General features: G+C 48.2%; 1 protein-coding gene across 3 annotated transcripts in view; it reads left to right on the forward strand.

Moving 5' to 3' along the window:
- Positions 1–10,745: 10,745 nt before the first annotated feature.
- LOC119373605 (uncharacterized) overlaps positions 10,746–25,654 on the forward strand; it is a 36,795-nt gene continuing 21,886 nt past the window's right edge. For 2 of the 3 annotated variants that reach the window (XM_037643656.1, XM_037643657.2), the window contains exon 1: positions 10,746–10,937. In XM_037643656.1, coding sequence (XP_037499584.1) covers positions 10,836–10,937 — 102 coding nt within the window. In that variant the 5' untranslated portion in view covers positions 10,746–10,835. Of the gene's footprint in view, positions 10,938–17,135; positions 17,233–25,654 lie in introns of those variants that run through there. The other variant, XM_037643659.1, reaches the window with a different exon arrangement.

A 25,654-nucleotide genomic window follows, 5' to 3' on the forward strand; every position in this document is an offset into this window, starting at 1 on the left:
TGGTAGCCAAAGTAGCACTTCTCGGGCTTGATAGTCAGGTTTGCCTTGCGTATTGCTGTGAGTACGCTTTTCAGCCGTGTGAGTGTTCGTCGAACGTGCTTGAGAACACAACGACGTCGTCCAAATATACAAGACACGTCTGCCACTTTAGACCGGCGAGCACAGTGTCCATCATTCTTTGAAATGTGGCGGTAGCGGAACAGAGACCGAAAGGCAGTACTTTAAATTCGTATAGCCCGTCGGGAGTCACGAACGCAGTTTTCTCACGGTCGCCCTCGTCAACCTCAATTTGCCAGTACCCTGACTTGAGGTCTAATGATGGAAAAACTGAGCATGGCGTAGACGGTCCAAGGCGTCATCAATCCGCGGCAGGGGATAAACATCGCGTTTGGTGACTCTGTTAAGTCGTCGGTAGTCAACGCAGAAGCGAAGTGTGTTGTCTTTTTTCTTTACTAGTACTACAGGCGACGCCCACGGACTTGTCGACGGTTGAATGGCGTCATCATTCAGCATTTTCTGAACTTGACGCTTAATCGCCTCCCTTTCCTTTGGGGACACGCGGTATGGATGCTGGCGAAGAGGCCGCGCCGACTCCTCCGTAACAATACGGTGCTTGGTCACGGAAGTGCGCTGAACTTTCGATGATGTGGAGAAGCCACCCGAGAATTCTGTAACAAGGCTTAGCAGGCTCTCCTTTTGCGCATCTGACAAGTCAGCATTAACGTGAATGCGGCTGCCTAGGTTAGCACAAGTTACTGCATCCGATGAAGTCAACTCTAACGTACCGATGTCGGAGAAGTCGGCGATATCGCTGAGGAAGGCGACAGCGGTGCCTTGAGGGACGTGCTGAAATTCATTACTGAAGTTTGTCAGCAGAACTTGAGAGCGTTTATTCTGCAACCGAACAAGGCCTCGGGCTATGCAGATGTTCCGTTTGAGCAACAAAGAAATATTTGCCTCGGCAATGCCTTCATAGTCGTCAAATTCATCGAATACATCGCAGGTTACCAGGGTCAATACGCCACTTTTCGGCGGTAACGTGACGTTGTCGTCAACAACCCTCAAGGCATTGACATAACTGTCGTCAGTGATACCCGCTAAGGCGTACGCCGTGGAAAACGTTATCTGCGATTCTTGCAAGTTAATCACGACTCCGTTAGCCTGCAGGAAGTCCATTCCGAGAATTAGGTCCATCGAGCAAACGGCAGTATCATGAAATCTCCGAGATACGTAAACCCACGAACGCTTACTCGTGCTGTGCATCTTTCCGCCGGAGTTAGAAGATGGCTTCCTGCCGTCCTAATCTGCGAGCCTGTCCACTGTGTAGACACCTTCTTCAGCTTGCAGGCAAGGTCCATGCTCATAACTGAAGTGTCTGCTCCAATATCTATTAGCGCCGTTACTTCTTCGTCGTCCACGGTTACAGTAATGTTGGATGTTACCACTTTTGGCTGCGTCTGTGTGTCTCTTTTCTGTCGTCGATGTCGTCGTAATGGAGGATCTTCAGTGCAGTTAGCGCCAGCGGCCTCACCTCCGGAGGTCGCTGAACTCAGTTTTCCCGACCTGCAGGACTGGGCGAGCGGCGTCTCGAAGCGCCGCGTGAAAAGGCTGGGCTTGGGGACCTATAACGAGCAGGAGACGATGAACGGGGCTCATGCCATCGATGCTCGACATTGCGACGATTCGAGATGAAGTTCTCTATTTCCAGTGGTCGCTCACCAGGTCGCGGACCAGGGGCATTCGGCGAAAATCCACGGAGACCGACACGGCATAAGGGCACGTTCGGTAGATGTGCCCGGCTTCCCCACAATGAAAACAAAGGGGCCTGCGGTCCGGCGTGCGCCAGACATCGCTCTTCCTTGGTCTTGCTTCGGCGATGAACGGTGGGTTGCGAGGACTGAAGCCGACTTCCATCTGCTGAACGGGGTGCACCACGCCGGGAGTACTAGTACTGCACGGGGGAGGACGTCGCACTGCTTCCGCGTAGCTCATCTCGACGCACTGCCGTTGTTGTGGCACCTCGTAGTGTTGGGAGCGTGGACAGCATGATGTACCTCGGCGCGAACCATCTCCGCAACGGAGAGCTGCCCTACAGGTGGAGCAGTCATCTGCATCTTTTGTAGCTCCTCCTCGATGACAGCCCTGATGAGCTCTCGCAAGGCGCCGATGTCATTGCCGAGAGTGACAGAAGTTACCTCGCTTGATTGCACGACATCGCGGTTATACTGCCTGGCACGCTGTTGAAGGGCCCTCTCCATTGCAGTGGCTTCATCCTGGAACTCCGCAAGTGTCGCAGGCGGGTTTCTGATGAGGCTGGCAAAAATTTCTTCCTTGACAACCCGCATCAGGTGGCGAACTTTCTTGGCTTCAGTCATAGAGGGGTCCGCACGCCTGAACAGCCGATCCATGTCCTCTATGTATGTTGTTACCCTTTCGTTTGGGCCTTGAACTCTGGCCTCCATCGCACACTCAGCTCTCTCCTTCCTGTCCACTCTGGCAAAGGCGCTGAGGAACTGCCGACGAAACTCATCCCACGACGTTAGCGTTGCCTCATGGTTTTCCAACCACGTTTTTGCTGAATCTTCGAGAACGCAGTACACATAGCCTAGCTTACGCTATTGGGTCCAGTCGTTGATGATGGCAACCCGGTCGAAGTGCTCAAGCCAGTCGTCGGCATCCTCGAAAGCAGCTCCATGAAATGTCTTCGGCGTCCTGGTTTGGTTGACGACGAGCTGCGCAGGTGCTTGCACGGTAGCGTTAGGAGGTGTTTGATTCGTAGTTCGCGTGCGTTGAGGTAGCAAACCGTGCTGTGGCTGGAGGCCCTGGAGACGACGACTCGTACGTACGTGCACAGGGGTAAGCTCGGTCGGACTATTCGGCGGGCTTGCGTCTGGGGTGCGCGCTGGAGACCGTATCATCTATCGTACCCAGCATCTCCACCAGAAAATGTCACCAGGCTAACTGATTGATGGGAGAAGACACAGGGCAAGGATACAAAATAGGAGCGTTTTCTTTAGAACAAGGCCGACACCCAAAAGCGCGCGCACACCGATGAACTTCGTTGTTCTCTTTTAAGGGGCTGGCCACTACGGTTGCCAGCTTACCTCGCGTCAATATTATACTCAGTCAGGCGTGTACCTTTATTGTTTAAAGTGTAGGGTTGTGGCCGTGCAGGTTTTGCGATAGCGGCGACCGAGGACCCTTCAAGTTGCATTGGAAGAGCTGTTCAATTTCTGCCTTGAACCCCAGAAAACAGGAGCCAAAGGCATGCCGTTTTTAGAAGCACCCCATCGCTTCATTCTAAGTTTTTCTTCCATGGCAGCGCCTGTTTCCTTTCAGACTCGACCAACGGTAGGAGGTGGAGGAGGGCGCTGCGGTGAAACTAGCTCCCTTCCCCCCTAATAAAGAACACCGTACACGGCTATGCCTGTACACAAGGCAATATTCACCCGCTTTTCTGTGCAGTACGTGTTTGTTCAACTCCATGCTGCGGCTTGTTTTCAACAAGATGCCGGCGGCAGGGTGGTGGTCCAGGAAGCAGAATTTGATTGGCACTCGCTCGAAAGGCTTTCGCCTCAGCGCAAGAGAGCACCACGGAGTGCCTCCTATAGTTGCCAAAAGTAGGAGCTTCGCACTGTGCATTTGGGAGACCGTGCAGATTGGATACGTCGGTTGACCAAAAATTTATCTTACAATGGCTGCGCTTCAAACGTGGACGTGATGTAAGCTCTACGTTTGCAAGCCAGAATGACTTCCGCAGAAGTGATGATGGTGATTCTCCTAGGATGATTGGCACATACCTACGCAGGGGGATAGGCCAAGATTCAGGATGAGATGATGTTGTAATAATCTCAATTGATGCTAGAGTCATGACGTCAGTTGGATTGAATACTTGTTTCTAAGGAATATTAATACTAAAGTAATAAATGTGCGATTTGATTTAACAAGACAGAGACAGTTCCCGGTCAGTGCTCTCTGCTCGCCGTAATGATGAGGTGTGGTATTTTGTGAGTTAATTCCTCAGATACTTGTAGCTACATGTCTGTCATCAAGGAGACACATTCATATACTTTACAGTGTCTCAAGACGAAAGCGTTTAATACTAGAACATTTTTGCCCTAGAGTCTCTGTATACAGCTTGAATATCGGTTGTAGCGAGCCACTTAATGAAAAATTTTATAAGTTTATAAATGAAAAAAAAAAAACGTTTGGGAATTTATGGCAGTTTACGCACAGGAATTAACCACAGTAAAAAGCGAGAGCTACCACGGTCACGTCGCTTCATGAACAAAAGGTGAGACTGAAAACAAGGTACCAAATATGCACTGACATATTCACACAACGTTACGAAAATAACAAGTGTTATGACGTGCATACGCAATGACAAAAGTGTGCAAAACACATGACGTCAGCGCAAGGAACATGCATGGCGACACAAGGAAGATCGCAGACAATCGAACCGCAGAAGGCTGCAAATAAATTCTGAAGGTACAAATAGCTGAATATAAAGCGTAAATAGCCGAAATATGCAACAAATGAAGAAGCGCTTATTGTTTCTATGTGTATGTCCAAGTGACATCACTGAAGGTTCAGGGGAACCAACAATGTTAGAGTAAGGGATAATTAATATTTTCTTTAGTTCTGGGACCACTATTTGTGCGCACTCTTCCAACAAATATGCAAAGCTTCTTTATTGTTATCGCTCCCAATAAGCAATTGTAGTTTGAGTAAGTGCTTGTAAATGCTCCAGCCACTAAAGAGTTCATTATTGTATCTTAGTGAACATTTACATAAGCCGCGGCACCGCCCCCCTGGTGGGCCCGGAAGGCACTGCGGGAAAAAAGAGCGCGGGCGCACGGGAGAAGGGCGAGCCGCCCTCCGCCCAACGTTGTTCCGATCGTGTACTCGCGTAATTTCGGGCTTGTGCTCGCGCATTTCGCTCAGTTATTGTGCGGGGGGATCACTGCGCGCTTGTTCTAATCACGAAATTCCGTCAAGACGAGGAGGCGGATTGACGGGCTGTGTTCCAGGATGTGATAAGAACTTGAAGCACGCACACATTTCGTTCCACTATTTCCATAAAAACGAGAAGATGGAGGAGGGGTGGGTGCGGCGGATAAACCGACAAGGACGGGCAGGCAGGCAGGCGACGCTCTGCGCACGATGTTTTATGCGCTTTCAAAATCCTGTAGCCTGAAATGGCATGTTCGGTTGCACCACGCCTGGCTTTGTTGGTAGTAAGATTGGACTGGCAGACTGACGACGGAAAATCTCGCAACTGCTTTCTCCAACGCATATTTAGGGGCGTTTTGAAAAAAAAACAAGCAAAAGAACGAGCGGTGCCACTTGCCAAGATATCACGCCAACAAAATGACCATGAAATGTACGGTGAAATAAATCGAAAGGTTCGCTGAGCCATAATTTGTACTCAGCGTGACGTTTAAGCATAGCTATGATTGAGAGTGAGAAGCGATAGCCGGAGATGACTCCAGAGCATACACCGGTGGAATTCCTATAATTAAATCGTGCGAGTGTTGTGTGCGGGAGGTGGGAGTGCCGAGAAGTAACGAGTTCACGCTGGGAAGGAGGTGTCCGCGAGTCCTAAACAAAACTAGCATGCCGAAGACTGACATTGAAAGTCCGCTCTCTGTGGCCACGTATCCGAAAAAGCGAGGATTATCAAGTAGGTACTGCATTTTGCGCAGAAAAAAATGGCATGTACGTTACTTATGTTAATGAGTTACATCAAAACGGGAGCCGTGCGGGCGCATCGCAACACATCTCGTAGACATATACACATGGCCTATAAATGCTGCGAGATTCCGTTTAGTGCATTCCGATTAGGAAACTGCGATACAATCTGCAAAGAAATAAACTTGTCTCGCTTTTTTTTTAACTGTTACTGCACAAGAAATATACTAGAAGACGCGCCACGGTGGTCTAGTGATTATGGTGCTCGAGTGCTGACCGGCAGGTCGCGGGAGCGAATCCCGACCGCGGCGGCCGCATTTTCGATGGAGGCGAAAATGCTTGAGGCCCGTGTACTCATGCTTAGGTGCACGTTAAAGAACCCCAGGTGGTCAAAATTTCCGGAGCCTTCCACTACGGCGTCCCTCATAATCATATCGCGGTTTTGGGACGTTGAACCCCTACGCTTATTACTATGAAATATAGTCGAAGTCGAGCAATGTAAGTTTAGAGAAAACTGGGCTATCAAAAGCACACTACAGTGCTCTGTACGGATTGGAGGATCGTCCGTGCGTGATACTTTTCCTATATGGGCAGCGATTCGCTCGGGTTAGAAGCCCGCTGTGTGCAAGTGCGGTATGCGAGCAAGCGGTTTTCCGTAGTTGCGAACCCGTGCCACACAATGAAAGACGCGTGAGCTGTCAGCGAAGTGATTATTTACATTTTTTGCTGCTAACTTCAGTCGCGCCGCATGACATGCCTTGCCAGATGCAACGTGGTTTACTCCGTAGTCTACGAGGGTCAGCGCGATGTAAGAACGAGTGATAACCGCATTATTGAGCCCGGAGACGGCGTGTAAAGCGACGAACCCGGCACGTTGCAAGCCTGAACGCGCGACTGAAGCAGACTACGGAGTTCGGCGCTCTTTTTTCCCGTGATGCGCTGCGCCGACGCATGGTGGCGCGCGCGAAATTTAGGAAAGGCACATTCGGTGGTTGGCAGCGATAATTACTGTCTTTGTGTCGCCCTGACCACATAACTTATCTGCAGGTTAGGCCTTGACGGACCTCCGAAGGCCCATTATAAGAAAAGCGCAAGACTTAATTTTCATCACCTTGTATTTTTTTTTTTACTGATAGTTGCTGTGTTCAACTGATTTTGTAACATCTGTAAACCTAAGTTCTTCGGAAATGATCTAATGTATGTATACACCTTGTTCTTTATTTTCAGTTTGTAAACACAACAGAAACAATATGGACTTATGCCACAAGTGAAGAGACGCAAATCCTATGTAAATTTGATATCATGCAGTTTCTTACTTCGCAGACCATTGTATTCGATCGATCGTATTACCACAGAGGAATATTGCTTACCACGATTTACAGGATAATGCCCTAGCTTTAACACATTCTTTCTATGCGCATTCACAGGGTGACTTCCTGGATGCAGGGCGAGTTTGAACACAAGCGAAAAGCGCGCATGGCAATCAGAACCAGAGGTAATGCAATTATTCCACATTAGGCACAAACTATCACACACTGAACGCCTGATAAATTTTGTATGATCCCATCCATTGCTGAAATCACTGTAGTGCCAGCGTGTATATTCGCAGCACTTTTACAGCGAAAGCTGTTATCAGATCACAATGGCAGTGATGTAAGTGGGCCGCCGCCGCTGGTGTCCGTAACTGCTATCGCGAGAAATAAGACAAAATGAAATGAGAAGCAATTTCTAGGTTAGGATGGCATTTGAACCCGGGCCCTCTGCGTGGCAGTCGAGTATTCCACCACACAGCCATGCTAGAGCTTCAAACTCGTTCGCAAAAACACGCTATACAGATGTCATGTCGGGCAAGGACTCTTGTTAACATGTATGATATAGCCTCGCAGAAGAGTAAAATAACAAACAGGCATCACACAATGCGAATTGTGCAACGAGTGGGTCGTTCAATGCTTCCAACCCATTATAAAAGGCTCAGCCATAATTCATCATCATCAGCCACAGCACAAGCAAAGTGCCCACAATGCCTTACAGATGTTTAACGGGTACCTCGCTTTTCCGCAGCATGACGAATAATGGCATAGTGGGTGCTTCATTACTTCATGAAAATTGCGGTAGTTTATGGCGTAGTGGGTACCTTGCGTATGTTTGTATTAGTTGCCCCAAAAGAGTCAACGGGCTCTGGAAAGGCCGGTCTTCCAGCTTTCGCTGTGACTGTGCCGCGCGTTCTGTGCAGGCCTGGCTATTTTTTAAAGAACTCGGAGGGCCTTAGAGATTACATCTAACACGATTTCACTACTGTTCTCATGAGCGCCTAGCCAGTGACCATTTCACATTGTGTTTATTCAATGAGTGTTGTGAGGTGCTCTCTGGAGAGCGCTTCATCGGCGTCCCAGGTCGCTACATTACTAAACGTGTTAGAAAAAAACGGAACTGTCCGTTACCATGCCTTCACGAGGCGAGGTGCCCTAATGTAACGAACGTTCCCACTGTCTTTGGGCTAGTGTTCGCAAGCGCTACGTATTTCCAACCACCCGAGGCGAGACACAACATCCATGTTAACTTGACGAGCTTTGCCTTTTTTACAGCGAAGTTGTATATGCGGAGGCGAAACGGATGTCCGTAGGCAGGTTGTCCCTAGCACATGTATCTGCTAAGCAAATTGGACTGACCCCACAGCCACCCACTGCTCCACTAAAAACGAAGAAGCGTCCGCGAGCGAAAACTTAAGTGCCACAGAAATTGCGCTAACCCCACCACTCACCACTGGTCCAATAAACTGTCGCGAATCGAAGAATGCAGCGAAAAAACCCATGTTGATGAAATAGCTCCTCAGGCCCGTGGACTAATCGCCAAGCGCATGCCGCGAACCAGAAAAAAATACTCATGCTGCTAAAATGGAAAACATTCAACGAGCATACGCTACATTTAAAAGGGACATTGTCTGCCTTGTTGTACCTTTCATGAAAATTCTGTGCCTTTTTATACTTTCCATCAAAATTCAGTATGACCTCCGCGCCGTGTGGTATGTAGTTTCACTGATCATCCCCAGCAGCGGAGTGGAATGGCTCCGTGATAAGCACAGTCGTAAAGACAGGGAACGCGCTCTTCAGCTTCGCTGTTCAACCACCTCCACAGGGTGTACACTCTAAGGCAAAAAGGGTGTTAAAAGGGTGTGTGCTTCGTCCCTTTGGGAACTAATGGGGACTTATGCTATTGCATAAGGCGAGTCCATTCAGGCCTACCCAGAAGTCGTCAGATCCTCATTTCAGAGAAGTTTAAAATGTTCAGCGCTGATCTGCGGTGCGCAAAATTATGTTCACGTGATATCCGGCTACCAATCGATTGCAGAACGCCACTACGAACCACACATTTCGGAAACTGAACATGCATACATCAAGTAATACATGGTTTTACTTCGTGCTAACTGGCGTCGCCATCTTGGGCTGGTAAACGAACGTTTTCTGCGTTTTCTATGTTGTGACAAGAACTAAACGGGTTCATAACACGTAGAATGCACCCACCCGACCATTTTCGCGCCTATGAGTTCACTTTAGCACTGTTCGTTTAGTTGATACGGATACAACACGGAAACGTTAGCATCCCGAGATGGCGGCACGTGAAAGATTATCTAAAATAGACTATATTTTATTTGCAGCTGGCATTTTGAACCAGACGGAAGAAATAATCTGCATGTCTAACAAGCTTGCTTGTGCCGTCGTGCAGGTGATGCGTAATATCGGAACTGAGTTGTAAAGTGAATGCTTTTATTCGAATTCTTTAAGCAAACGCTAAAATGCACTGATTGTAGTACATTTAAATTAGTGTCACATTTCTGCTTTATGAAAAATTACACTCTGACTAGGAAAATGAGCCAGTATTCTTCTGCTGGCGCTAAATCACTCTAATTAAGTCTAAAAGCAGTCTTCAGGAACACTACATACGATGCCCTAAATATGTGACTTACATGTCATTCTTTGAAGAAAAGTTCGCTGGTTGACAGCTGTTGGGGCAAAAGTTTGGAAGACGCTTGAGCTTCAAATTAAGAAGTGGAACACGACAGCGCTTTGGGCCCCGTTCACATCGCTTTTCATTCTGTTGCTATGCTTCGCTTCTCGACTGACACCTCAACCGTTCCTTGCGGAAAGGAACGCCTGTGCGTGTGACACATGTCGTTCTGAACTCTCCTAAAGCGCCTTCCGGTAGTATACAGTTGCGAAGTGCCCATTATGCAACAATTATCATGTTGCGCAGTAGCGAAGTTACCCACAAGGCGTCTGCAAGGAAACACGTGCGCTCACGTAGCGGCATACTTTTTTATGCTGTGGCTTACGGTGACGGTGATGAATTACAGCTGAGACCTTTATAATAGGTTGACAACTTTGTACTACCCAACCCTTACGCGAAGGGCATGGCGTAACGCCTGGTGCTGTTCATCGCTTCTGCCACGCGATGCTCGGAGCATACTATGCTCCGTGCTCGGAGCATAGTATTCGTTTCGATGGGCACGTTCACCATTGGCCCCCGAATGCAGTACGTGGCTACTGCATTCCGGACGACGCCTACAGTGACATCCTAGCTCTCAGGCTGTAGTCGTTGCGGGGTACTTTACTAAGACCGGATCTTGAACGCAGCGGAGGGTACGCAAGGCTAGTCGACCCGTAGAGACCACCACTGAAAGCGATCGTGGCACTGCTCAACGCGTGCACCCTCTCACATAAAGGTGCACTAGTGGACCTATGCGGACACTTAACAAAAGCATATGCCATTTTCATAAAAAATTACTTTCGAAAGAAGGCATAAAACTATAACTTCTTGAGAAAAATTTTAACACGCTTCGGACAGGATCGCGTTTAGGAATGAATGTACTAGGGTCAGTGTCCATGAACATCTTATAGGTGAAAACTAAAAGTAAAATAACTTCACAAAAGCAAGAGAATTCAGCTTGCCTATATGACCTTACAGCTAACGATTGTGTGCCGGGCTATTGTTAAGCTACGTAGGTACACCTGCACGCCTATCGCACAGCGCAGGTCCACATGTTTTCATCAGGTGACCTAGCGAAGGCTTGGGTAAATCTATTGTCTCTCATGTGTAAAGACCTTGAATAAGTGTTTTTGAGCATTGAGATTTTCTGAAGCAGAATAATGTGTGAAATGCAACTTGTCGGGAGTCTCACTTTCCTTGCCTGCCTAATAATGTTGGAATGCAAACGGTCACTCTTCGGACATCATTGGAACATAAAACAGGTAATTTTTCTGCACTACAATTAACTTTGCAACGTGAACTGTGAACTCTGTAATGCCCTATGGCGCTGAGGGTACTGTGATAAGTAAATAAATAAAATAAATGATAAACTGTCCGTTTAATTCGCGGTAAAAGCCTAAAACTCCTCGATAAACCTTGTACTGCTGATACATTGTAGAATATGTATTGTTATCAGGGGTACTTAGAAACCTTCTGAACGCAGCTAATATTGCCGATATCTACTCGAAGGTGTCATGAACATGCGAGCCCGACGTTATTAAACTGCATGCCGCAGAGATACTGCCTATTCGCATCAAAAACATTGAAGAATGCTTGCTAGGTTCTTATATCGCTGTCAGCTACGAAACAACAAGGTGAGCTCAACTGGGAGGAACAGGCATCGACTAATTTGCAGATCGTAAGCCGAAAGTGAAGTTGTTAATGCTAATGTCGAGTAATAATTACAGAAAAAGATGGCTGATCCCTCAGTCATAGGAATCGTTATAGCAAGAAAGATAAACGTGTCGTCACAGAAGCATGATTGTTTAAACCGCATGGGTATGTGAGAGCTTGTGCAACGTCTACTGTTGTTTGGCAGATATAGCACCGCTTGATGTAGACGCAGCCACGCTGACGCCTAGTGGCACATCTCCGTACCGACGACTAACGCCCATGATCATGATTTAACCTTTGCGGTAGCTGAAGTTCTTAACATATACGTGGACAGCTCATATGGTTAATCCCGCGCAATGGTGGCATCAAGATGCACATAATAAACACTGATACTCGATATGCACTCCTTGAAAGCGTCGTGAAACGCGAGGGGAAACGCGGCGAGCGTCGTGTGTTCACTCTAGACAGGCCGTTAATTCTTCGCAAAGCCACGAAAGCCCTCTTGTGCTTCTTGAGGACCACCGGTCTTCATGAACGCCTGTGAACCGCGCGAGGTCGTGTGGTGTAGTATCAAGCTAACTGTTCATCTATCTCTTTCTTACTCTTCTTCTTTCTTCTCTGCCCTTTCCTTTCTATTATTCCCCCTTCCACCACCCCAAGTGTAGGGTAGCCAAGAGAGCCAAAACTTGGTTAACCTCCCTGCCTTTCCTCTTCGCATCTCCCTTTCACACAGGGCGAGCGGGGAACGCGGTGCGACAGCCAGGCGAGCGTTGGAGAGCTATTTTTCGATATGGATGGATGCTATGAGCGAGGCTTGGGCTAAATATGCCACATCGCGGTGAAGCGTTGACGAAATTACACTTCTATTTTAATGTCGCCGAATGAGACGCTCGTAGCAACGGCGCGTTTTTTTTTCGAGCCTGGTGGCACACATGTCACCGCCCCGTTATAAAGCGGACGCTCATAACAACCATCCATCCATCCATCCGTCCATCCGTCCGTCCGTCCGTCCGTCCGTCCGTCCGTCCGTCCATCCATCCATCCATCCATCCATCCAAAGCACTGCGAGAGGAAATTATGAAAGATAAAGGCGCGTTCATGGGCCTCCGTAATGTGTTTGATGGTAGTTCAATTGGCTAAACGTCCGGAAGCCGTCGTCGCGGACCGTGAGGTCGTGGGTTCGACTTCCGTCGAAGGAATTTTTTCTTATAGTTTTTTTTTCTTTGCCATCTGATAGCGCTTATTTTGATGAAAATACGTCAGGAAAGTCTTGATGGACCCCTGCCTAAAACAATTTCATGTTAAAAGGTATCTCTTCAATGGGTGACAAGACGAAAACCTGTTCCCTGATGCCACTTCTGCAGTCCTTGAATAGTGAATGTTGCTGAGGTCTCGGCAATCGCCGCTTATTAAAGTGCCTGCAGCGCTGCTATGTTCGGTTGACTTTTTTTCAGTGCATCTCAACTCCTTCGTGTGTTTGTTTAGGAATCGCCTATACAACACATTCATATGGCTCAGATATATTCACCGATCCTGGCTCTGTAGCCTAGTCGGTAAGACGCTCACCTTCTAGCGTGGGACCCTAGGTCCGAGGCCCTGCACCACAAAGAAATTTCTTTTAGGCAATATTTCTTTTATAGTGATTTGTCTTACGTGACAGAGGGAAGTATGGATGGACGGACGCTGTTGCTACCGGCCGTCGCAAGCACCGGAGGCTCGGCGGGAATATGCAGAGGCAGCATGAAGAGACTGAAGAGAAACACAACGTGGTTTATTTACATTGCTTACATGGCGAGCATTTCGTGTTACATGGCGAACATCTCGCGTCGATTGAGCCCGCAGGGGCTCATTATAAAGGGTCTCTTTTCACGTCATCTCTAGATGGGGGAATTACAACAAACTGCGCTGTCAAGTAACAGGAAAGACACCACTTCCGAAGGGGCCACTCACACCCGCCCAGGTCAACGTCCTCGACTGGGGCGTGGCAACCGCACTCTGCACCTGTGGCACCAAGGGGGTCCTTCCTTGACATGTCAAGGCCGCAGCGTGATGGGTCACAGGCTCGGACAACCGGGCGCATCGAAAGCTCTGCCGCTTAGAAATACCTCACAGTTCATTTCGAGGGACTGGTTACCATCCGCGCTGGTGCCGCTCTCTCTTCAAGGAAGATGTCGCGACTGGAGACCCTTACAGTCGTCTCATAGAACCTTGATGTGTCAGATTGCATGACGCCTCACTTCCGGGCTCGGAATGAAGATTAAAGTGCTTGAACGGCTGTCAGCAGGCAAGTAATGCTTCGACGCCTTGTTCGAAGAACTGGGGACGCCGCTTCTTCGTCGGCGCAGGTGCCGATCGTAACAACGCATAGTTTTCTCGAAGAGTCGGCATAGACATGCTCATGCATTTAAAAGCCAAACTCAAAGCAAACAGATGGCCGCCGCGTTGGTACAGTGGTTACGTTGCTCGGCTGCTCACTAGAATGACGTGTGTTGGATCCCGGTGGCGGCTGTCCCATTCTGGTAGAGGTGAAACGCTATAGGTCCGTGTACCTAGATTTGGGTGTACCCTAAAGCGCGCAACATAGTGGAAATCTCCGGAGCTCTCCACTACGGCATGCCTCACAATCATATCGTGGTTGGAGAATATGCGACCCCAGAAATTATTTTGACAGCGAAGCTGGTTAGCAAATCGTTCCGTGCGAGTCGATCGCAGAAAACGATCATCATCTTAACGGGTATGTGCCACTGTGCGGCCACATTAGAACGAATACGGAGAGAGAGAAAGAAAGAAAAAGAGCAACAAACAGAGAGACGGAAGGAAAGATAGAAAGAAACAAACAAACAGAGAGACGGAAAGAAAGATAGAAAGAAAGAGAAAATTCTTGCCGGAAAAAAAAAACTTTACGAAGCGGAATTCGAACCCGCGTACCGTCGCTCCGCAGGCGAGCGTCCTAACCACTCGGCAATGAATGACATAACCTTATATACTCTAGTGTCGCAAAGGGGTGGGAAAGGGAAATGAGCGTGAGCGGGAGAGATGCGATGGTGAGAGGAGGGAAGGAGGAGGGGAGAGAGTAATGCGTCGCTCAAAAACAATGAGAAAGGGAGAAATAAACAGAAAGAAATGCAGAAAGAAAACGAGACAGAAGGAAGTAGAGAGATAAAAAAAGATAAAAAGGAGATAGAAATGAAGAGGAAGCAAGCATCGCGTCGTCTAGCGACCGGATACCTCGCACCTGGCCAAGCCGCGCATGCGTAGTAGCTAAGCCACACCCGCCGACGGACACATTGCGCGCAACCTCCGATCTATAGTGCATAGCCTGGCGGCGTATTCCCGAAGAGGAAGCCGCGCACCCCGAAGCTAGACGTGTCGGTCGACGAGGAGTACGGGCGGCGACGGGTCCGTGCATCGGTGCGCCAGGCTTTGCAAGACTTAGTACAAACTCTCCGGAATTTTTTATTGCGATAGCAATTATATGGACAGTCTCGGCTGGATTTTGCCGTCGCCGTCATGCACCGTATATGTATAAGTATGTATATATATATAAAGGCCCCAGAGAAAAATAACTCAGAAAAATGCTTCCGAAGCGCGGAATCGAACCAGGGACCTCTTGCTCGGCAGCGAGCGGCGCTATCCACTACGCCACGAAACGCAGATCCTCCACGTAGCTAACGGCGAGCATTATATACACACCATTTAGCGCTGGACGGACTCAGAGACAGCAGGCGATAATAAGCGTTTCTTCATTACCAGCGAGGTGGCGCTAGGCGCCCGACGGGCGCATTTAAAAGTCGTCGGCGAGCTCGCTCGCTTCTTCTTATATTTGCGCATGGGAGAAGCTTGCCCTTCCGCTGTCTGCTCGCGCGGTTTTTTATTATTGCGATAGCAATTATATGGACAGTCTCGGCTGGATTCTGCCGACGCCGTCGCCGCCGTCATGCACCGTATATGTATATATATATATATATATATATATATATATATATATATATATATATATAAAAGCACCAAAGAAAAATAATTCAGAAAAATGCTTCCGACGCGCGGAATCGAACCAATGACCTCTTGTTCCGCAGCGAGCGGCGCTATCCACTACGCCACGAAACGCAGATCCTTCACGTAGCTAACGGCGAGCGTTATATACACACCCTTTAGCGCTCTGGACGGACTCGGAGACAGCAGGCGATAATAAGCGTTTCTTCATTACCAGCGAGATGGCGCTAGGAGCCCGACGGGCGTAGACGGGCGCATTCAAAAGTCGTCGGCGAGCTCGCTCGCTTCTTATATTTGCGCATGGGAGAATCTTGCGCTTCCGCTGTCTGCTCGCGCGGTTTTCTCGTGGTGAGGGGAAGAGGAATGTTTCACGCTTTCACCGTGATGTCCGCGCTCATGTTACGGAGCTTACGAAAGTCACTCGATCTCAAGGGACGCCGCTAAACGAACAAACAGAAGATGAGCGGGAACTATCAAGTGTCACAGCTCGACACTTGAAGCACGCTAGTTTCCTTCGCTACTTCGGCCGCCTTTGCAACAGAAGCGATGTTCAAACTGAGAGTATCCATTGGCGAGCCTCACTTCGTATAGCATTAGTTCCTTGCTATCGCATTCATTGCTTCGCCCTTGCGGCGAAACTGTGACTTTTTTTATTAAAAGCATACAGATGCATTGACAACACTGACATCGATATATAATTCACAAAAGTGTTCTTACTCTCGCTTTAGTTTTTTAATTTTTTGGGTGGCGGCTTTGTTGTGCAAGCTACCTAAGACCACAACGTCAATTAATCCAATTCAATTGGCATAAGGCTGGTGAGGAAGAAACGAATTGCGCTAACATTGTCTACAACGGCTCTGTAACGGCAATTTCATGTACAAAAAGGAAATCGAACTCGTGACAAGTAAATTTAGGTGTATTAATTTGCGACATACTGGTACAACAATTAGATCTACGCACAAGAACCCCTAATAGGCTTTAATTATCCAGTTAAGAAATTACTAATCTTGCTGGAAATTATTAAGTCTTCCTGTGCTTTAATTTTCAGACTGTCTTCGTGCAGAGACACAAATGCTGAACAATAAACCACCAAGTAGAAATGTGTTTTAATATTTTATAGCAGGAACGCGAAGCCGCAGCAGCTATATATCTGAGTGTGTTGCTTTTTGGGGACGAGCCCTTACAGTGAGATGCTGGAAACGGCCGCAACTTCTAAGAGGAAAGAAGCCTCTCTACATCGCGAAAACATAATAACTGCACGTGCGCCGTGAAAGAACAAAACACCTGAAAAGCGCAGAATACGGGGGGAAGAGCAAGCAAGGCTGTCTGAACAACACGTGCCATCATTGCCGTCAGGAAGCCGTGCTTTCGCATTTATATAGAAAATAGATGGCTTGCCGGTGAAGATTCCGCCGTCCCTAAGATGAATGCATGTTCTAGTGAATCACATTACAAGGTTAAGCCGGAGCTAAATCGGTTCACACTGTTGTAACAACAACACGACAGGAGAACGTTTTCGATCGGCACTACACACAGAGGTACATGTTCTGTCTTCGCAATAAAAGAAATTATCGACAAAAACAAACAAACAAACAAACAAAGAGAGCAATATGAACAAAAAAGTATCAATTCAGCCTCACAATTGTTAAAAAATAAATCTAGACGCGCGCACCGATTGCACAATATACGCGTACATCAGTGTTGCAAATAAAACGACCTGCTTATAAATGTTTTACGATCAGTCATTTTGCACAAGAAGCAAACATCTGAAAGGAAAACTGAGTTCCGCTCCAACTTCATCACAGGTTAGGATGAGTAAGAAGCAACTCCTTGCAAGTTTGGCTTTCTTCGGCTGTGACGATGTTCGAATGTAAATGGTGGCTATGGAAGGATGCTCGAGATATGAGAAAGGTAATTACGCTACACTGAAATGACTTTGAGATGATGCTTTATGTTCCATGGCTAGTAAAAAGCTAAACTTTTTGTGATCGTCTTGGTCATGCCCCCGAAATACAGAATATAAGATATGTCCTTTCAGTACCGGGGATAATTACATTTCGCTTATTGGTTTCATTTAGAAAAGTGCTGAACAACATGCGTTGGTGTCTTCAGGGGTTTCCACGCTGTAACCAGACACAAGCTTCTTGAAACGCTTGCAAGACGCCAATTTCTTGCTCTTTACATTGTTTAAAATGTCCCTGATCCTAAATCGGGCTTTCGGAAATCTGCTATCGCATTTCGCGTACTGAAACAAGGATCAGAGTGCAGTGGTCGCATGTTTCCTCGGCCGCCCCGCCACGGTGGTCTAGTGGTTATGGTGCTCGGCTGCTGACCCGAAGGTCGCGGGATCGAATCCCGGCCGCGGCGGCTGCATTTTCGATGGAGGCAAAAATGTTTGAGGCCCGTGTGCTTAGATTTAGGTGCACGTAAAAGAACCCCAGGTGGTCGAAATTTCCGGAGCCCTCCACTACGGCGCCTCTCATAATCAGATCGTGGTTTTGGGACGTTGAACCCCAGATATTATTATTATTATGATGTTTCCTCGGCCTTCCTTAGGGCCTTGATTTCTGTTGGTACCATTAAGCTCCTCCCTCCTCTCCCCTCCTTTACCTCGCTGTACAGAAATCTCTAGAATTTATGTATTGCGCGTTCTGTTGCTTGAATGTATGACACTGAACACCCCCCCCCCTGTCACCCCCCCTTTGTTAACCGAGTCCGAAAAAAAAACATGGCTGATTCCTCCGTCATAGGATTCAGTATAACACGAAAGTGAAACGTGTCTTCACAGAAGTAGTGCTTATTCTGTAGTGATATATGAGAGCTTGTAGAATGTCTATTCATGTTGGGCAGCTGTAGCACCGGTTGTCGTGGATGCACCCATGCTGACGCCAGTGGCATGTTTTCATCGCGACGACTAAAGCCCGTGATCGTGATTAAACCGTTGTGGTAGCTGAAGTTGTGAAGATATATTTTGGACACAGCGAATCGTGAATCCCGCGAAAAGATAACATGAACAAGCTCATAACGAACACTGATACCCGATGTGCACTTCTTCGAGACGTCGTCAATTAGGGAGAGAAACGGCAGGTGTGCGCTTTATAGTAATGGGTAACCGACGCCTGTGTTCATGCATACACTATTGCACTGCGCTTCGGCAACACTGGAGGCACAGGTTCGTAGCTAGAGCCGCAAACGCGTGCGTCCCGCTGGCATCTGTCTCGCTTCACCAAGGCCTGACATTCGCCCGTCGAAATAGTGTCCTTTCTGCAACGCGTATTGCCGCAGTTTTGTTAGTCGGTGCTCTCGCAATCGAAGCAGTCGGCGGCGGAGAAAGCCGTTGGTGCATGTGAAAGCTGCACTACTCCGGTGAGCCGGCGTACGCTAAAACCAGAGTCATTCAATGCTTCTTATGGTCACGAAACTGCCGCGTCAGTTTCATATGGAGCCAGCGGCCGCCGCCAGAGGCGCAGCTGTGCTTGAGAGGCGATACGAACGCTGCTATCGCTGGCGTTGTGTGTGGGACAGCCTCGGTGTTTTAGCTTTCTAACTTCCGCAACAGTCGCGTTGCCTTCACACTTTTACGTTTAGCACTCGGCACGCATAAATACATTCCTGAACGAGTTTTATGTCTTAAAATGAGCACCCGGGAGGAAAAAAAAACCAGTATCAGACACGTTATTCGAAGGTCGCAGGTTCGGTCCCTGCCGGCGGCAAGTTATCTTTTCGTCCACTTTACTTTCTTCATAGTTATATCCCAATTATTACAAATAACATCCCCTATACTTTCATTGGCATTACTGTCTGTTAGTTCTCATTAATATTGTCTCTAACAAAGAAAAACGAGCCCTTAAAAGTAATCTTTCCTTCAGCTCAAGACATGCAGCTCGCGTTGGTATCAGCCGAAAAAATACGAACATTCGGGGATTAACAAAAAATACCAAGATATAATTACGAACGCCATAGCGGGGGACTTCTGAATGAGTTTTGCCACCTAGGGTCAAAATGTGCCTAATTATCAGCGCACTGGTGTTGTTGCGTGTCGACCCCATCAAAATGTGGCCGCTGCGGCCTCGCAATTAAGCTCCTTTCGCCTCAACACTACGACACTGCGATAGGTACAGCTGTTTAAAATTTCCTTCAAATTAAGCACCGCGCATTCGCAGCAAAGTGCCAGCGGTGCCAGTTGTAAACATAGGCAAAAACACGAGCTGTTACACGCCCATTCGTGTGGCTACGATGCGGTATAAACAGGGCGTCGGCCATGCACGCAGCTCTTCACAAGACGACTCACGTGGTCGTTTGCATAGTGGTGGCATTGTCGATGAGCGAGATCGAGGTTTGCGCTTCGTGAGATACGAAGGAAGTCCTTCAAAAATCCTTGGAGCGGCGTCAGCCTTCAGCGTTGGTTTGTCGCGTTTCAGGGACGCGGAGTCGCCGTTGATGTTAAAGTCATACGCAGTGGCAATGTCCGAGGCGTCGAAATAGTTCGCACATACACGTGTATAGTTCGACTCAAAGTTAGAATCGCCACTTTCCTGCCGCGGTATGGCCCGCTTCCCTTTCTCGCGCTGCTGCTTGTCTAATGGTAAAGAAAACAACGACACCTTTCTGGTTTCCTTGTAGCCGGAACGGCACACCGGCGCACACAACATCTGTTAGGCATCCTAGTCCTGAGGCAACGTTTACGCTAACTTAAACATATATCCAGCAGCTTGTCTCGCACTGCGCGAGTGTTTCAATACGCGGACGTCGCAGACGATCGCCCCTGTGGCACAGCGGCGGCGCGTTGCGGCATTTTAGAGCAGTGTATGAAGCTCTAAAGCTCTAAGTTCAGCACTTTTCTAAATGAAACCAATAAGCGAAATGTAATTATCCCCGGTACTGAAAGGACATATCTTATATTCTGTATTTCGGGGGCATGACCAAGACGATCACAAAAAGTTTAGCTTTTTACTAGCCATGGAACATAAAGCATCATCTCAAAGTTATTTCAGTGTAGCGTAATTACCTTTCTCATATCTCGAGCATCCTTCCAGAGCCACCATAGCGTGACGGCGCAGTTTCGTGACCATAAAGAGAATTGAATGACTCTGCTAAAATGAAGCGAAAGGCAAAGAACGTAACTGCGACTAGGGTGCCTAGGCGACGCTAGCGCAGCTAGTATCCCTCGCTGGTGTCGAGATGCTTTAACCATCACCTCCGAAGTCGCGCGCAATCTCGGGGTAAGCGCTAGTAAGTGTCGATCGTGACGCATTACTTCTTTTCACCTCTCACAGAAGGCGCCACCGGCCCGCCCCTCCCCGCCTCCCTATAGAGAATGTGTGAAAGATATGAGGCGCGTTCGTGAAGCGTTCAACATTTACGAAGGTAGCTTAGTCGGTTGAGCGCCGGGCGCTTACAGTCGCGGCAGCAAGGTCGTGGGTTCGATTCCCAGCTGCGGATCTTTTTCGATTCCCAGCCGGCGGATTCTCTTGGTTTTTTTTCTCACCCGTTGGCGTCTATTTTATGAACGTCATATCCAGTAACGCAAGTACTTGGTGGACCCCGTCATAAAACACTTCCGTGTTAAAATGACGTTATAAGTCCGACTGAGTAAAGGTATGGGGCATGATTGGCGCCCCTCTTCAGATGATTGAAAGGGGGGAGGGGCGCCCCCCCCCCGCCTACATCGTGCGCACGCCTATGACACTGAATGCTATATTTAGCGTGACGGGCCGTGGATTCTCTGATCGCAGTGGGTGTAATAATTCATGCAGTTTATAGCCACCTCTACTACATAGTAAATGCAGAACAGTATTGATTTCTTAAAATAGGAGAAGTTGCTTGTTACTGCGGTAGAAGTTCCGAAGCTACGTAATGCTCCTATGTGCTGAAGTGTACCTAGACGTGCCAGATAAGTCAGCTATAAAAAACTATGTGCGATGCAGGACTTTTTGCGGTTGATCAGTGTTGTTCTCCGTACAGATAAGGTCTATTTCTCACCATTAATGCATGTAGCTGAACGAGAAGGTGGGAGCTAAACGATCAGGGTGCCGCCATAGTATTTCGTCTAATGCAAATGCAAGCCACCGGATGCTCACAAAACCGCGAAGCCTTGGCAAGCAGTTTAGTTTACTACGAATGGTACACCAATAGCCGCGGTGACGTAAATAATGTAGCATAAGTGGCCATTGTTCAGTTTAAGGGAACTATAGCAGCTAGACTAGCCACTCAGTAGATAGACAATGGCGTGAAGTAATGTTCCGTAAGACGCCACCAAGGGGAATATCGCAACAAAAAAGGTTGTTTTGTTCTATCACTGTCTCATATCCTCGCCTTTTTGCGTTGTCTTCTTTAGACGCTTGTTATTTCGCGGTAAGTTGCATTGTGTTTATTGGTTGACGCTATAAGATCGCTGCTTAGTGGCAGAGCCACTTAACCAATTTCTATGCTAACCTCTTAGCCGTTGCGATAGAAGAGCCCAGTTTCCCTCATCAAAAATTGTGATGGCCTCTTGCATTTATATAATTGACAAGTTAAGCTACAGGTGAAAAGCAGGCGAAATAAAGGCACACATCAGAAGGAACAAAACAAGAATGAAGGAAAGCCAGAAGAAGCTCCATTTATGCGCACACCAAACTCCTGTTCCATATGTGCATTGCCAGCGGCTTTGTCACCGTTTCCCACGAAACAATCCATAACCTTTGTTTTTCTCAAAACATCTGGCTTATTCTTGAACTTAGAAAACCTTTTCCATCATCCGTTTTACTGGAAATATGTACACACAAAGTACGGGTGCACATGCTGCTCTTTCCTTAAGAACCCTACTGTGGCACCACACACTGCTGCTTACCAGATACTAATAGTAATCAATCATTAGCACAGAAGCAACACCAGGACCATGAAGAAGGTCAAAGTACTTGCTGAAGTGTTATGTGCTTTCCGGGCCCTTGTGTTGCTTCTGCGCTAAAAATGTTTTACTATGCGTTACCAGCAAGGCCGAACGTCTACCCTTGTCTGCCGGATCCTACCGTTGAAGAGTCTGCGGGCGGCGCCAGGTTATTCCGACACGGTTTCCAGCATACGTACACTCGCGCGAGACGCCATTACGCCCATGACTGCCGTGGTGTGTCGCGGCCCGATCATAAGACTTCAGGCACGAGAAAGCGCGAGAGGTAGTCGGCGGGAGAATGCTCGCGAATGCTTTAGCATTCTTGTGCCTGAAGCTTCTTTTGCGGCCTCGTTTTGTGCGCTTTTTGTCACTGTGATATCACTACCACAGTCACCTTAATTCCTATTGTGCTTCAGGCGATGAAAAAAAAAACATCGTTGCTCCCTTCGTCATAAGATTCAGTATAGCACGAATGTGAAGCGTGTCCTCGTACAAGTAGTTGAATGTTTGTTATACATTGATGTAAGAGAGCTTGCACAATATCTATCGGTGTTTGGCAGCTATAGCAATGCTTGATCTGGACGTATGCACGTTGACGCCTGATGGCACATCTCCATCCCGACGACTAACGTCCATGAACACGATTAGGCTTTTGTAGCAGCTGTAGTAGTTAACATAGACCAGGACGCAGCATACGGTGAATCCCCGCGCAAAGATGGCTTCAACATGCACATAAACACTAAGTCTACATGCCCTCTTTCAAAGCGCCGTCAATCGAAGAGAGAAACAGCAAGTTGTGCGCTCCCTAGTAGAGTCGGTGCCTGTGCACTCGAAGCAGTAGACGGCGGAGAAACACCGTTAGGTCATTAGGAAGGGGCCCTACGCCGGCGATGAAGCATCACACGCTGACACGAAACACGAATCACGTAACTGCGTCGCCACCGATTCGAATCAACGTGGACACCTCATTTACCCGACCATAGAGTTTTCTAAAATAATGAAGCGAAAACCTCCGCCAAGCTGAGACTACCGAAACGCTCGCAGTCGGTGCTCGTTAGTGTCATGTTGCATTACTCGTGGACTCCGAGAATGGTTCCCTCAACGCGCCGTTGCCAGTGTCGCACAGGCCGCTCCATTCGCATGGGAACAGCGTAATCACAGGGCGCGGTGGGACAGCCAGGCGAGAGTCGCAGAGCTATCTTTTAATAAAATTACACCATCTCCCGCTAAAGGGGACCATGAGCCGATGCGAAGCCGGAGCACTTGCACGATCGCGTTCCGTTGGCGTTCGTTGGGCATGCTACGACCTCGCATCGTGGAACGCGAAGAAGGACGCTACGCGCGTCGTATCTTCCATCTAGCCTGGCCGTTAATTCGCACAGGTCGAGCGCAGAACGCGGTCGACAGGAGGGCGAGAGGGGGGCAGCGTAGTAGAGGAGAGAGAAGGGGAGGGGACGCGCATGCGCTCGAGCTCATCGCGGCGTTGCGCAGGAGAGAATTTCGGCATGTCTAGCCCGCGTTTCAGAGGAAGAGTGGAAAGGGGGAGGGGAGAGGGGAAGTGGAGAGGGGCATGAGAGAGGGGAGGGAAGAGGGAAAGGGGAGAAGGGTAGAGGACATGGTGAATGGTGAGGGGGAGGGGAGAGGAGGTGTGTGGGGACGGTATGCGCATGCGCAGTAAGGGTGGTCGCGCCGCACACCACCACCACCACCACTACCGGATTGAGCTCCGCCTTAAGATACTTCGCATCTAATAGATAGATGCTATAACCGAGGCTTGGGCTAAAGCCGCCACCTCGCGGTGCGAGGTATCGAGAAAATTACGCCGAATGAAACGGCCGTAGCAATGGTGCAAGGGCGGGTTGCTGGAACTAATCGCAGAAGTCATGCAATACTTCAGTCTACCACTCCCAGATGGCGACACCACTCCGCGAACCAAGAGCACTGTGACAAGAAGTGTGAGAGATAAAAGGCGCGTTCGTGATGGATTCTGCACGTGTGAAAATAAGAGGGAAAAAAAAGAAAAGACAGTGGCGCTGTGGTTAGAGCATCCCTCACCTATCGTCGCGGAACGAGACGTCATGGAGTGTACTCCCGCAACTTTCTTCTTCAACTTTTTTCTATGCTGTTTTGATCGCGCGCATTTTTCTGACGTATTTCCCTGACGGAAATAAGTCATGAAAGTCTTGGTGGGGCCCGGCATAAAACACTATCGTGTTAAAATTAGGGGGTAGGATACTACTCAGAATTGCTTTTCGTGTTTTACTGCAGGGTACATAACCTTAAAAAAAATCACGCCATATCCACGAAATGAAGGATGATTGACGAGCTGGCTCGGAGAAGATCGGGGAAACCCGTGAATCTTCCGTACAAGTCATAGAGTTTCTTACAAGAATACCTAGAGGGAAATCTGGCGCCACCGTCTATGCGAATTTCTTAATGGGCGCCGTTGGAGCGCTGGGAATGACGGTATATGTGTCTGCGAGGCTTGTGTTGGCTGGTGTTGAGCGAGGCTTCGGCTCAAAAGCGGATACGACTGCGCAAATAAAGCTTCTCTAAAAGAAAACTTTTATAAGCTGATGTGATTTACACGTATTATATTTTAAAATAAACGTCCCCTCACCTTGACGACATAAGAAAACGGCGAAAGAAACAGAGGACGAACAGTGGCAGAGGGAACGCTGCCTTCGTCGTCTGCCTGCCAAGTTTAGCGGCCGTTGGTTACTTTTTACGTTTCGTAAAACTATACATCGACGAAGAAGTTTCCCATCATAAATAAAACTCGTTTTTATGCAATAATAAAAAACAAATAGCTCACTACGTGCTCCTTTAGTAAGAAATCAACCATTGCGACGCAAGGAACGCGTTGAAGCCAGACGCGGCTTCTAGGTGTCTGGGCTCTACGTGAAGGATACGAATCCGAGTCATGTTCGAAGCTCACATATCCCGGCATTCCCATGCGTCCAACAGCTCGCAGCGCCACTTCTCCCTCTAGGTAAGTGTAGGAAACTCTATGGTACAAGTCCTCTTCCATCATACGAAGGCGTGATACACATTGTTATATATACATATATACACAATGTTTTATTAATTTACAATTTTGATGAACTATATACACAATTTACAATTATATACATATTGATGAAGTATATCTACAAGAAATATCTGAGCTCCCGATTCTCCATTGTCACTTGCAGACGCAGCGCTCCTAATGTTCTCTCATATAGAAAACTGCCCTCGAGACGCGCACGACGAAGTGGCCCTAAAAATAGCTGTCCGACGTTCGCCTGGCGGTCGGCCGCGTTCCCCGCTCGCCCCGTGAGAATTGACGGCCTGGCTAGAGGGAAGACACAACGCGCGTAGCGTTGCTCTTCGCGTTCCACGACGCTTTGAATGGATGCATGCAGGTTACAGCGCGGGACTTCGGCCCTGATTAAGAACCTGGCGGGCCAGCTCCTAAAAATT

Source organism: Rhipicephalus sanguineus, chromosome 11 (genome assembly GCF_013339695.2).
Source record: "Rhipicephalus sanguineus isolate Rsan-2018 chromosome 11, BIME_Rsan_1.4, whole genome shotgun sequence".
Classification (NCBI taxonomy): domain Eukaryota; kingdom Metazoa; phylum Arthropoda; class Arachnida; order Ixodida; family Ixodidae; genus Rhipicephalus; species Rhipicephalus sanguineus.